Here is a 14,508-nt window from a genome sequence, read left to right on the forward strand (position 1 = left end):
ACAGTTAATACCTTTTCAGCTGCTACCTAATGTGTATTTTCCATTTCTAACACATCAATCAAGAAAGCCTCTTTACTCACAGGAGCAAGGGTCTGGTAAAAACAATCTCCATTATAGGTAGCAGCTCTGAGAACCAATTCACTACTCAGAGAATGTTCTAAAGTAACAAAATTATAATCCAATAAAACATTTTTCTTGACTCTTAGATCCAGGACAAATGAGTCTGAGCAACCAACCAAAATGTGGAGAGCCATCAGTGCATGCAGAGGAAGGGATACTGCCTAAAGATATTTAGAGTCCAAGATGAGTAACACCAATGGTACTGCTACCACTCTGTGCACATGATCTGCCCCTGCATAGGGGGTCCACTATCTTCAACCATTTGGTCTAACCCTGAGCTGTGGCCCACAGACCACAAGAACCTCCCTACCACCTTATAGTCATTTAAAACTCTTTTGAAGTTATACTTTTCTTGCCGAATGTGAATATTTGTCATTCGTTATAATGTAATTTTATTTTCCTCAACTTGAGAATAAGCATATAAAACTTGAGACAATATACTTTCTTTTTTCAAGAAAAGCTACATGACAAGATTTCTAACAGATAAAATATTTATTCAAGTGTTTGAAAAAAGAATATTAATCACATACCTGACCATCTAAATCAAAAGCCAAGCAAGCTATACCATGTGTGTGAACGTCTTTCAGAACAGACACAGTCTGCACAGTGTATGAATCCCACACGCAGATGTACGGTTCTTTTCCAACTTGACCTGTTGCCACCAACACACGTTCAGGGTGCAAAGCAAGGCTGCCAAAAAAAGATACAAAACATTTTTGCATGGAACATGCATTTATATTTACCTAGTTAGTTGCACTAATATTTTCCCTTAAAAATTATTTTACAATATTTTCTCATTGATAGTAAATATTAACAAGTCATTTATTATCACAGATTCCACAATGGCTGTAAAATTGCCTTAATACAGTACATACCACCACCTTTCTTCAATTTAAACCTTCAGGCCTTCTAAATTCAAACTAATTACAAAGTAGCCATTAATCCTCTGTTTCAAAAGTATTTATTATATTAGGTCAGATTTTCATGCACACTTACTTTCCCTTTCTTTCTCTTTCTTAACATTTAAAAACACAAGCAATGGGCAACAGAAGTTAGTGTTTAACTATCTACATATCTATCACCAATGGAGTATGGATCAATGCATCTCCAAAAGTATTTCATTCCACATAGTATTTGATGCCCTTTTTATTAGAGGAATGAACAGCCTTCTGAAGCTGTCTCTCCACTGACTGTACAGCAAGCCAAAGCATGACTAGCTTAGACTGGATGCAATAACTACACTTCAGATGACTACACTGAGGAGCAATGAAGATTATCCTAAATGCCTTAATTTTAATGTAGAACAATTGGGAATAGTTGGTTTTGAATAACTAGTTACTTTCCGCATTTCTAACATTGCAGAGAATTTTCTTACAGCTTGTATTTCAAAGCTATAAGAAGCTTTGTATTTTCAAAGTCCACTTGAGGATCATCAGAACTATTTTGCCAAATCTGGGACCAAGCTAGAAAGCATGCTAGTCAGCAAGATAGTTCTTCATTTTGTTTGTGCAAGCTAGCTGCAAGGGAGGACAGGAGGTCTGAAGAGTCAGCTTTCATAATACAGAAAGGTAAGAATATATTCTAATAGAAACCCAAACAAGCTACTTGATGACATTCTACACAGACTAAGTACAGCAGTCCAAAATGATGTAGAAATACCACATGTAAATCAGGAAAACAAAATTTCCTAAGTTGGCTGTTTAATTTGCCTAAAAAATTTCTTAGCCTAATGACTCACAGGGTAATGAACGATCTTCAGAGACTGCTGGACAGAACCACTAACAACATATAGTAAATGTATTTATCTTCTCAAAATCACTTGGAAAGGAGAAAGGTTGAGCCATTTGCAAAGGTAAGATGATCTTACACCTGAACACAGATTTCAATAAGGGAAGTTCAAAGGGTGGAGACAAGGGGAGTTTATAAACATAGAAGAAATAGGAAGGTTAAAGCTAGCCAGGAAATTACGAGAAAAATAAATATCTAACTCAAAAGTTGCATACATTTTCTATATATAAAAAGAGTCAGGAAAAAAACACATTAGAAGATGCTTAATATTTTATGAAGTCATATTACCATATATACACTTCTATATTTTTTCTGTTTTAATATAGCAATTCAGTTGGTTGATACTACTTGACAAATTCCACATGCACAACTCTAAGAACTTTTAATTTCAAAGTTAAAAAGGTAAAAAGCCTCTGAACCTTTCAATTCTTTAATGGGAATTTCTGCCCTCTGCTACTCTACATTATGTTCAGGACCAGGATCAAGCAACCAACATTTCCCCACTTTGCTTCACTCCAATTCCAGAGTTGTTTTTCTAGTTTTTCCCTTCTTCTTTATTTGGAAGAGCAACTTTGCAATTAAAAAATAAAGCAGAAAGGAGTTGGCAGGCAAAACTTATCACATTTCACTTCAGTTCTGCCACCTAGTCCTGACCAACACCTGCACATCTCCCAGAGAACGCACAGGCAGATGGTGTACTCATGGGGAAAAAGGAAAAGCATCTGGAGGGAAACAAAATGCTTCATCCAAAATGATCTAATTTTTACAATGGCACCACAGAAAGAAAGATATTAGACCACATGGACAATAAAGAAATTTGAGAAACAAAGTGGAAAGAATAAGCAAGAAAAAAAAAAGGAAAGGAAAAAAAGAAAGAGAGATAGAAGTTAAGAGGAAAAAAGAAAAAACACAGCAGTCTCATGTCTGATTCATGACCTCTTCAATCCTGTACTTAGCTGTGCTATTAGTGCACTGTGCATTTTTAGACAAGTGAAAAGCACTCCACAGTTGCAACTTTGAAAAACACTCAGGCACCATCTTGAGCACACATGCATCCAAAAGGAACCCCACACCACACCTTAGAAAACACTTCACAGCAACCAAAAATTAGCTTATCATGTTTTTAACTAAAGACCAGAAGCAAGAAACGCAATGAATCAGAGATGGAAGGGACAACAGTAAAGGCACTGCCAAGGGCCAGGAAAACATTGTCCTAGCCCAAGTGTGCCAACTAATTTCATTCGAAGAATATTAAGTGAATATAGAGAATGCTTCCTCTCTTTCTATGTAATAAATGGAAAATAATAACTAATAGCAATATCATAGTATTAGTTCTTTCTACATCATGATGCAAAATACAGGCTTAGACAATTCAGCTCAAATTCTGCCTTGATATGGGATAATGCAGCACAAATTAAGACCCAAAGCCTGTATTTTAATCCTAACAGACAACACTTTAGAATTACCAATGTCCTTCCTCTACCACTTCAGTCTCTATTATAAATTGCTAATAAGTTTTCTAGACAGTAGAAGAAAATAAATGTACAGTAAATACTTTAAAACAGCAAGCTTTTTTTAAAAAAATGCCAACATGGAGAAGAAGAGCTGTTTGCAGAGGCTGAAGAAATACTTACCTGAAAATACCTTTCCTCACCATTTCCTACAGACCAAGGAGTGAAGGACAGGTTAAAGTACTACTTGCAAGTATTTTATCTCACAGGCTATCAGGACAGATGGAAAAGAGAAGCGTGGAAAGAGTCAAGGGACTGTGATTTCTATTATCAACAGTAAGAAAGTAACTGCCACACTTATTTATATGATTTTCATATGAGTCATGAATGATAAGACAATGCTTTTCCTTAATACTCAAGTCTTGGCTATTATTAATCCCACGGAACATGATGCAGACTTAAAATTTTGGGTCCTGATCAAAACTCAAGGATTACACTCTAGTTCTAAGCAATGTGGTGACTTTTTTCAGTTCTTTCATTGTACTATGAGTGATTAAGCAATCCTTATAAGTATAGCAAATAATGCAAAAATACAGCATCTTTGTATAACCTCTAGACGAAAAGTATCAATAAAACTCACATATTTGGGAATTTTCATTATTAAAACAGTCCTGAACAATGCACTGTAAATAGCTTCATGTATGGCCAGTCTTCGTGAGCGAAGATTTGGGAAAGGTCATTACCCTTCGAGCCTGCGCAGTGGATTTTTTAGGTGAGACACAGTGTGAGCTGAACTAAGCCCACCCTTTAATCCTGAGGTTCATCTGCCGGGGCCGAGCGAGCTTGGACAGTGGCAGTGACGTCCCCAGGACGTAGGTTTGTTTAGAGTGACCTTCTCTTAGATGGATGGCCTTACAGGGCTGACGAGCTCCATCTGCCCAGGGGAGTTTTTCCCTGGTCAGGAATTGAACCCGGGTTGCAGCGGTGAGAGTGCTGCGACCTAACCACTAGACCATAGTGCTGAAAGAAAAAATATAACTAGAATGGGTGCTCAGAAATGGATAACTATAAACATCTGCTATACAAAGACTACACTAACTCATGGGCATGATGCAGTTAACAGGATCAGATAATGAGCTGGAGTTCATAGAATCATAGAATCATAGAATCAATTGGGTTGGAAAAGACCTCCGAGATCATCGAGTCCAACCCTTGGTCCAAATCCAGTCCATTTACTAGATCATGGCACTCAGTGCCATGTCCAATCTGCGTTTAAAAATCTCCAGGGATGGTGAATCCACCACCTCTCTGGGCAGCCCATTCCAATGCCTGATTACTCTCTCTGTAAAGAATTTTCTCCTGATATCCAACTTAAATTTCCCCTGGTGGAGCTTAAGCCCGTGCCCCCTTGTCCTATTGCTGAGTGCCTGAGAGAAGAGACCAACCCCCACCTGGCTAGAACTTCCCTTCAGGTAGTTATAGATTTGTCTCTGCATACCTCAGGTAAGATCTTCAACACACCTCTACTGAGGTGTTAACAGCATACAACTATTGGGATGGTATCTGAAGTAGCTGCTTACCATCCATCCAGTCAGTTCCTGAGGTCAGGTAGAAAAGCGTGAGTGTGGCTCGGCTCCTAAGGCAACTTTCCAATCTGTTACTGTGAGATCTGTGGACTTTAGTACACTGACTCTCTCACGAATATTTTCTTACATTTTTTTCTCTTAAGGAGAAGGAGGAGATTACTTAGTGGCATGTGAAGCTATGCACTCAGGAGGAGAGGACTTGTGTTCCCTTTACTGCCCTGGTAATGAAAGCTGGTATGACCTATCCAAGTTACACTGCTGAAACTGTGCTTGCATCTAGCCCACACAGCTAGACTGTAAACTGGTGCCTGATTTCTTTCCTCTTCCTTGAGGGATGACTAAGCTGATGAATGAGATATTGCTGCTTGTCCAAAAAAGGAAACAGATATCCCTAATGACACAAGTTCTTCAGGACTCCTTGTTTGCCTCTGGCCTTTCTGACCTAGGCTTCTCAATAACAGATGTTAGATCTAATGTAGTGTCTCCGAAGAGGCAGATATGTCCAAACATGTCCAAACAACATGTCCAAAAAGCAAACATTATCATGAAACAAAGCAGGTATTAGGCTAATAAACTGATAAGTCAAATTAATTTTGAAATTGGCTATAAAATTAGGTATTTCTTGAAAGAATTCAGAAGCAGAAAATTCAAAAAACCTGCCTGTCACTATTGCAACAAAGTCAAATAGCTGGACTTGCAATGAACTGAGATTTCCACTGATATGACTGAATGACAGGTCTTTTCCTAGATAGATATTCAAATTGGGCCGAAAATACAGCTAGAGTTTAAACAGTATACTGAAAAGGGATATGTTTCTCACTTTGGTGCATTCAAGTCCCTCTTTTTAATTCATACAGAAAAGGTTCTTTCTCCCTTTTAGAGCAATATGTACGAATTTCCTACCATTTTGACCAGATCCGTGCACTGTACAATACCTATGATAGATTATTATATTAAATATTAATGGCAGCCTGTGGAAAAAAAAAATATAAAAACTGTCCATGCTGTGTCTGTTTGGGATGAGACCAGAGCCATGGACAAGACCCTACAATTTGTGTGAGGTTTGTAGTGGCAGGGGATCCTGAAGGAGAATAGTCAATAATAAACTACTTTATAATAAAAGAAATTAAGCTTTTTTTTTTTATTTGGTTTGTGTTGAGCGTTAACAGGCATTGATTAATACAGACAAGCTGCAGACAAGGATACAGTATTAAAGATGATGTTTCCTTAGCAACAATATTGGATGAAAATCCAAGAATATATTCATGTGACTACTCCTGAGCTTCATAAAAGTAGGGCACCAGTAAAAATGCACAGAAGAAAGCTGCAGTAAAATAACAGCATCTCAGATATCTGTTAATTATTAGTTAATTTCAATTGTCAAATTGTTTCTATGTGTCAATACAGCAAAACATTTTCATTGTATGTTTACAGAATTTTACATTCAGTTGAGAATATTTTTTCTTTGCTGTCATTTATTCACATTACCCCAGAAAGAGTAACAGGGGAAACTACAAACCATTTCTGTCATACTATTTAAGTTTCTAGAGCAGAAAGAGCTGTAATCAGCAAACATCTCTCATCAAAGTTTAAACAGATCAAGTCAGAGCACACTTACTTCCCATAGACAAAACAAAGCACTGTTCATCATAGAGCATCACTACTGGGTCTTCCATACAGCTATTGTAACAGCACCAATAATGTCAAATATAGCTTTCTGAAGATTCCTTAAATTGCAAAAGCATCCAACTTCAAAGTAAGAGAGTCTGCACTGGAGACAGGGAGGGTGAATTGAAACTGTACATTGATTATTCCCAGCTGCAGTTTATCTCATTACCATTCCATATCTTCCCCTCTTGGATCTGAATTTTTTTTGTTAATGAGAAACATTTAGAAACGACCTAGAGAATCCTAAAGATTGCTTTGGGCTCCTATCTGCTCCTAAACCCAAGGTGGAGGGAGAGAGGGAAGCCCAGATGAGCTTCAAAGAGTGAAACAGTGAGTACAGCAACAGCGATGTGAAGTTCCCAACTCATCCAATATGAGGACTGAGGAAAGAGATTCCGGGAACTGTACGCTCCTTTATACAGATGCACATTTTACCTTAGTCATGTCCTCCACTGCTCAGGAAGGGATTGGCTTCAGTTTTCTAGTAAGAGTAACCATTCATAAAAAAATGATTAAAAATAAAGATATTCCTCTTCTTTTCAAATAGGAATGATTTTGCCAGTGCCAACAGGAGACCTCGTGGTTTAACTGAGTGGGGTTGGTGGTTTTTTACAAATTCTACATGATCTTGACACTTTAATCACCAGGTTTTTACAGTCTGAGGAAAAAAATTCTTTTCTAAAATGCCCCTTGAAAAAGAAGACAGCAAAATTACTTGCATGTTCTTAGTTAAAAAATCTTCTCACATAAAAATTAGAAATATCATACACTCCAGAATGGTTTGGAGACAAATAATGTCCTGTTATCCTTAATTAACTATTCATATGAAAGAAACAATTCTGATTATAATAACTGGTGGTACAATAATGTGACATACTAAAGCCTGAAGGTAAGTTACCAAGGAATGGAATCTCATCTCAAAAAATATCCAACTTCCTTCTTTCCTCATAAGACAATGCATGGACTTAAGTTTATATCTTATAAAGGTTTAAATAATTAAACTGACAAACATAACTCCCCTAGTACTAGCAACAAGATAAAAAAAAGGAGGACAAAAAAAAGGAAAAAAACCCAGAAGCACAAGATCTGTGAAGAGAAGAGGCAGTGCAATCAGTTGTCAGTAACTTAGGAGGGAGGCAGTCCAGCTATTCAGCTCCTTTGGGTCACTAGATCTGATGACCTGAAAGAGATCCCTTAACAAATCAGCAAGCAGTATTAAACCATTTGGTTAGGATTTGTCAGTCACAAAGTTAGAAAGCAGTCCTTCACTCTGGAATACATATGGTGAAAAGCATAGAAACCTACAAATCTATCACAGACTGACAATCCAAGGCAGTATAAAATCAAGGAAACACTGATTTCCCATTCTAAACAGTTTACAAGCTAAGAAACTACTTCAGTGAAGATTATCATGCTGTAGACACTTAATTATGGGAAAATTGAGACAATTATGGCTATAAAATCAGAACAGAATTAATTTCAAATAAATTTCGTAATAAAATTCAGGCTAGAAAGGGAAACTGAATGACAAAAATTAAAATTACTTAGCCAAGACCATTTCAAAAATTTCTTTTGAGAAAAAGGTTATTTTGGATGCTTCTGACCTCAGAAGTTAATGAATTAAATTTGCTTGAGGTACAAAATTTCTTCATTATCACTAAAACCCTTCAAACAACTCTTCACTCAGTCATTGCATCTCCATAGGAGATTTACAACAGTTTTTCACTACTAACTTTCCATCTACTATTTTTGAAATTTATACTAGATCTTCTAGTATTATATAGGGGGGAAAAAAATCACACAATGTAAAATTTTCTTTCATATTTCTGACCAAGTATATTAAACAGCTATTCAGTCTTCTCTCCTATGGGATATATTAATGAAAAACTTCTCTGTGCAAGAACTTATCATCTGAATATTCAAGAGTGAAGTCACAGAGTAATCAGTGACAATTTTTGAAAGGTTCTTTTATACAGAAAGGTTATCCTGATAAAATTAGCAGTTGGCTTAAAATAAGGAATAGTGGGAAGAAGGCAGTAGCAGAGCTGTGAGTGAAAAAAGCTGAGATAAGCACAACATTCTGTACTTCAATGGACTGCATTTCATTGTCAACCAAAGAAGGTTTAGAGCAGAAGAGAACACTATCTCGCCAACCCTGGAGACTGCAGATGTACTAGATTTCTTTGCAAGTTCTTGAGAAGTTCAGGCCTACAGGTGTTCTACAGGAGTTAGACAGAGGTGTTTTCCTACAGAAAAAGAAAGCCAAGGACTCTATAACACTTTATAATTTACCATCCCGCCATCTAACTTCCTACTCAGAAAGGTGAGAAGAGCCAGGATACCACTTAAAGCTGGGACATCATCTGAACCCTTGTTTAGAAAAAAAAACTAAAAAGGGGATTCAGGTTACAAAAGTATTTACACAAAAGACCATCTGCTAAAACAAGTAAAACCCCCATATGTACCAGACCCAAAAACAAAACAAGAAAGAAGCACATGAAAATGCAATACTAAAGGGACTCAGAAGTCAATGTGTATTTGGTAGGCAATGAAAGCTGTTGACCCTGTGGGCTCACAAACTTAATTATTAAAAACTACTTAAATGGAGAAGATGGATGAAGAGCATTCATGTGCAACACTTTCAAGAAAACACAACTCTTCTGCTCAAAAATTATATTTATCTCCAGAATACTGATTCAGTTGAATAATCCCAGTAAGGGAATGGAATGGAATACTCATTATCATAAGCATATGCTGTAACCTGCAAAAGATAAAACCACAATTATTCATAAATTATTTTATTACCGAATAATGTTTCAAAGGCTATTCATTTTCATGGTATTAATTTCTATGGCAGAAGAAACAGCAATTGAAAAAACAGTTAGTAGAAGAGGAACTTGTAACTAAAAACACAAATATCATCTAATGTGCAACCTTGATCTAAAAAAAACCCAAAACATTTATCAGTTCTCAAATATTCCTGTTATTTCTTTAAGCACTCTGGAAGGCTATTTCACTTAAAATGTCACACTTGCCACAGTAAATCTTCAGGCAATTTCCAAATGCCGTCTGATGCCTTGTCTTGATCTAAGATAAAGCATCATTCACCTTGCTTGCTCTTGTAGAGAGATTATAAACAGGGAACAGGGATTAACACAGTTCTAAAAGTCAAGAGAAGGTTTATACAGTTGTCAGTTAACCAAAACATAGAATTAATCCACTCATTCTGCACGTAGACTGTCTTGATAAAATGGAGACATCTTACTACCACTCACCTCAAAATACTAAAATGCATAGATTCTTTTAAGTTATTTCTACCCTTAAGTATGTTTGGGGTTTTTTTCCCCAATGGTATGTATGTATAATGTTTGTATGCACCTATAACACAGTCTGACATTTTCAGGAGCTTTGTTCGTAAAACACGTTATCCTATCATTCGGAAAATTTTATTTTTAACATTATATGCAACTAGATTATATGCAACTAACATTATATGCAACTAGATTATATGCAACTAACATTATATGCAACTAGATTTAGTCACAAGAAATATACCACATAAACAGAAAGAATCAAAGCAGTAAAACAATACTTTTTCATCCAGTCTTTTAGAGCATTATTATAAAACTATGTCGTATCTACAGATTTCATTCTCCAATTCTGGCAAAGTAAAAAATACAATAAGTAATCAGGAGTGAAAAGTGTGAGCTAGATGTGAGAACACAATGATTTTACTATAACTATGACCAATTTATAAACAGGATTTTCAGCTTGGACACATTTTCTTTATTACTAGGTCTGGTCCTTTGCCTCAGTGTTGTTTCTCTTCTTTTTAGTTAAATTCTTCACCATAATCAAGCATTTTATTTACATGTAACTTTATGTCAAGTATCTTATCAATATACCTTATATGAAGCCAGAGGAAAATTAAGATGTAACTGATCCTATAGTCAACAGAATGTAAGAGGCAAATGAAAAATTTTCCTAAATGTAATCTGTCACAGATTTGGCTAAACCATCAGTAGAAGTACCACCTTCGGGTACCTCTAAAGCTGATCACTTTGTTCAAATGACATTATTCTCTCCAAAGTTATGGCACTCACTCTTTGGACACATTTCTCTTGATTTTTGAATTCAAACCCCAGAGAAACATCCAATCCAAGTTGCAGCAGTCCTTGGGAAGGGGAAAGTTCAAATCTGAACAGAATGCCAAGATCTGTTCAGGTTTTTTCCTGTGCCAGCCACAAATCCTACAAGCTATGCCCCAATTAGGCACAGATTGTTCTAGAAGGACGCATAGGTGAGAATTTTCTGAAGACAGGGTCCTGGTTCTGAGACTGGATATGCATCTCAGCAGTCTGTCAGCTGAATCAAACACAGAAATATCTCTTGGAACTAATCTAAAGCATATGTTTAACATTCTTTTATTTCCATAAACCTGTCTTAAAACCTAGTAATTCTGTTTATATTTGGACAGTATAAAGAGGAAAAAAATCCTGTGAACAAATGTGCTTACCTTGGCTCAGAAAAAGAGGCATTTCAGTTCACAGCTCAAGAGGAATTATTACTCCTATTTTAGAAATCCACTGCTTTTCAGCATAGGAACATCATTCTCATGCAAAACAGTGCTAATCCACAGACAAACAATACCAAGACCTCCAAAAAAGGAATCTCCAAAAACATTTATCAAATATGATCCCATGAATATTTCAGCAATTACAGGCTGGACATTGCTGTTAGGATGGAAGGCTTGGTTTGAGTGTTTTTTTGCACATTTGGGGTTTTTCTGTTTGATTGATTGGGTTTTTGGTTAAGTTTTTGGCTGTTTTTTTTTTGGCTAACATGGCTAACATGAGAGGATGTGTGTTTTTAAAGCAAAAGAATCAGACTGACCTGGGCATACAGATACTGGTCTAGATCCACCCTGTCTGCAGCCCAAAGCAATAGGTACTATAAAGGAACTCCCCTGAAAAAGCTTGGAGGATCAAGCAGTGAAATGAAATTAGAACCCTATGAAAAATGGTTGGAAGGATCATTCACTGTATCTTCTGAAGTAATATCTGAATACCCAGGGCTTTCATAAAAGAATAAGCATCAGGCACCATCTTACAGATCCTATTCAAAAGAAAAGGAGTCTACCAGGAAGCCTCTCAGCAGTGATGAGGAATCCTAGTTAAAGGGGAGTCTTTAGGCTGAGGACAGTTATTCTGAAGAAGAGATACAGTATTTCTCTGGAGTTTTAAGAATATATGTATCCTCTAGCAGCTAGGTAAAATAACAAAAAAACCTGCTTTTCAAACAGCAGTGGTCTCACAGAGACATCTTGTTTTAAATGCAGTACAGTAGTGGTGTTATCAGATGGTGCACACACTGGAATTCTTTGTGGTTTCTATCTTTTACAATATAAAACTGATAGGTATCATAAGCCTGACTTAAGAATTCAATCATATCTTTTGCTACCAAGACTTAAGGAAATCTTGGCTGATTCTGACCTTTTTTGTGCAAATCAAGCACTGCATTTTAAAAGTCCATGACTATTGCAGTAGCTACAACAGCAATGCAAATAATGATACTGGTTATTTCTTGTAGAAATTAAAGTCTTTTGTAGCCCATGGAGTAAACAGAGCAATCTGTGCCCTAATGCAGGTAGTTTATACATATCTATAACATTCTGTAGGGTGCTTCACTGTTGCACCAGGGGAAATTCATACTACAGACGACACATCAGCATCTCTCTGGGCAGAAAATCTTGAACACATTTTTGAAAAGTGGCATCTCGGTTAAACATTCAACCAAATTATTAAGATGGCTATGAGAACTTTCACTTTCTGACACTTAAGTTCAAGGAAAATTATAACTTTTCTTTGAAAGCTATTTCAAGTGCTCAGTAGTTCTGATTACCATGTGAACATGCCAAAATCAATAAACCATTCCAAGTAAAATAAATATATTGAGAATAAACCAATTTCCTTGATAATACTATAACAGCATAATAATTTAAGTTTGTAACAAATCTAAATTTTAATATGAGCACATGACTAATCTTTATCAATCCAGATTAGATAGCTTTGCCACTTTTATGAATAATAAATTACTTTTCATTTAAATTAAATGATAGATAAAAGTGCTGTCCCAAATCAGAAACAACTCTGTAAGTGGTATAATAACATTTTGAAAAACTGGTTAAACTACATCTTGAAGTAAAAAAAACCCCTTGAGGTATTATATAAAGTAAAACTAAATTCTCCAGCTTTTTTAGCTTAATGTCAGTGTCAGCTTAAGCTTTAAAAACCTCAAAATGTAGATGACATAAAACTAAAAACATCTCTTCATAATTATTTCAGGTTCTGCTTCAAGTATGTATCTCTTAAAAAGCCGACATTGCTTGTGTTAACAATTACAGTAAAATCTAAACTAATTTTTTGATATGTCATACAGAACATGTACACTATGGTTTACAATCTAAAACAATTACAAAGGGGAAAAAAATGAACTCTCAATAATTAACTTCTAAACCTGAAGTTTAATTTATGTCTTAACTGAAACTTCAAATTTTGCATCTAAAACCCCAAACATTTGACTTCATACAAACCCTTCAAAAGAATTATATTATTGAAACATGCCAAGTTTCTAGGCTAAGATAGCCTATCACTATCATAATAACATTGTTAACACAATAAGCTAACCTCATAATACTGTTAAAATTCAGCCAGGAACATAATCTACTTTCCTACCTATATCAAGAGGATGACTAATAAAACACTGAAAACATAGGCAAACAGAAACATAACTGCTTTGGCTGTAATTTGGAAAAGCTGAAAGATTCGATCTGACCTCAAAATTTCTGCAGAAATTACTTCAAAATTTTTAAAAATTAAATACTCTTAAGCCTTTGGTTACATTTCCTGTTTTTCTCAGACATTGTCCCAAAGCCTCACTTTTTTGCAACAGTTATGAGAAAAAGACCCAACTACCAAATCAAGAAAAGCATTTTCTACAGCACCAGGACATTTTCCCATTTAAGAATTGACCTGACCTGACCCTGCCTGTGAGTGCTGACAGAATCAGTTCAGAAGGTGATGTGACTGCTGGCTATGAAAAGCACGATGCATGAAGGCAAGCTCCTAAGCCTGTAGCTCCTTGCTCTGTTATCTACTTTAATCAACTTCTAGTATGGTTTAGATGTTCAGTTCTGGTTGGATATTTTTGATATTACTATTCATGTTGTTTTAATTAGGAAAAATATAGTTTTTAATGGTATGCAGGTGTAGTAAGCAACAGGTTTACTCTAGCCCCACTTCAAACTGAATCAAAGAAATATCTTATTCTGTATTCCTAAAATATTTTCATTTTATCAAACCAAATCCAAGCAAAATATTTTTTTAAAAGATGATGCACAAAGCTCTTGGTAAAAAAAAAATTGTAATGAAGATTCAATAATAAATCCCTCAAAAAACATATTTCAGCCTGGTAGAACATGTTCCAGAAAAGCTCTAGAACCACCCAAAAAACTTGGTTTTCCTCAAGGAAAAGGCAGATCACGCTCTTTCCTCTCTCCCTCTGATCTCTTTAAGATATGAACATGAATCTTCCCTCCAGACTTCTACAGATATGACAACTTGAGACCACTTAACATGAAAAACTGGTCAGCACTTAACTGGGACTTTGTCCTTGTGAAGCATGGCATAAAATGGTCATCAGGGGAATTATCTCACCCCTTGTCCTACCAAGTGCTTCTGCTGTAAAAAATGACATTTTGACTGATAGACAGACAAAAGATACTTAAGCTAGAGGCTTATAGGAGGACTGCTTAGCTTAATTATGACATAATTGAGGTCCTATTAAGTCATGACTTCTTCAATGGAGGAATATAAACTATGTCCTTAGAGATCATC

General features: G+C 35.9%; 1 protein-coding gene across 10 annotated transcripts in view; it reads right to left on the minus strand.

Moving 5' to 3' along the window:
• EML5 (EMAP like 5) overlaps window positions 1–14,508 on the minus strand; it is a 113,930-nt gene that overhangs the window by 91,372 nt on the left and 8,050 nt on the right. For all 10 annotated transcript variants that reach the window (XR_010431463.1, XM_064658934.1, XM_064658931.1 and 7 more), the window contains exon 2: window positions 651–810. Coding sequence is in view for 9 of the 10 variants with exons in the window: in XM_064658934.1 (XP_064515004.1) it covers window positions 651–810 (160 nt within the window). In the remaining variant the exon portion in view is untranslated. The remainder of the gene's footprint in view (window positions 1–650; window positions 811–14,508) is intronic.

This window comes from Pseudopipra pipra, chromosome 6, assembly GCF_036250125.1.
Source record: "Pseudopipra pipra isolate bDixPip1 chromosome 6, bDixPip1.hap1, whole genome shotgun sequence".
In the NCBI taxonomy this organism is placed as follows: domain Eukaryota; kingdom Metazoa; phylum Chordata; class Aves; order Passeriformes; family Pipridae; genus Pseudopipra; species Pseudopipra pipra.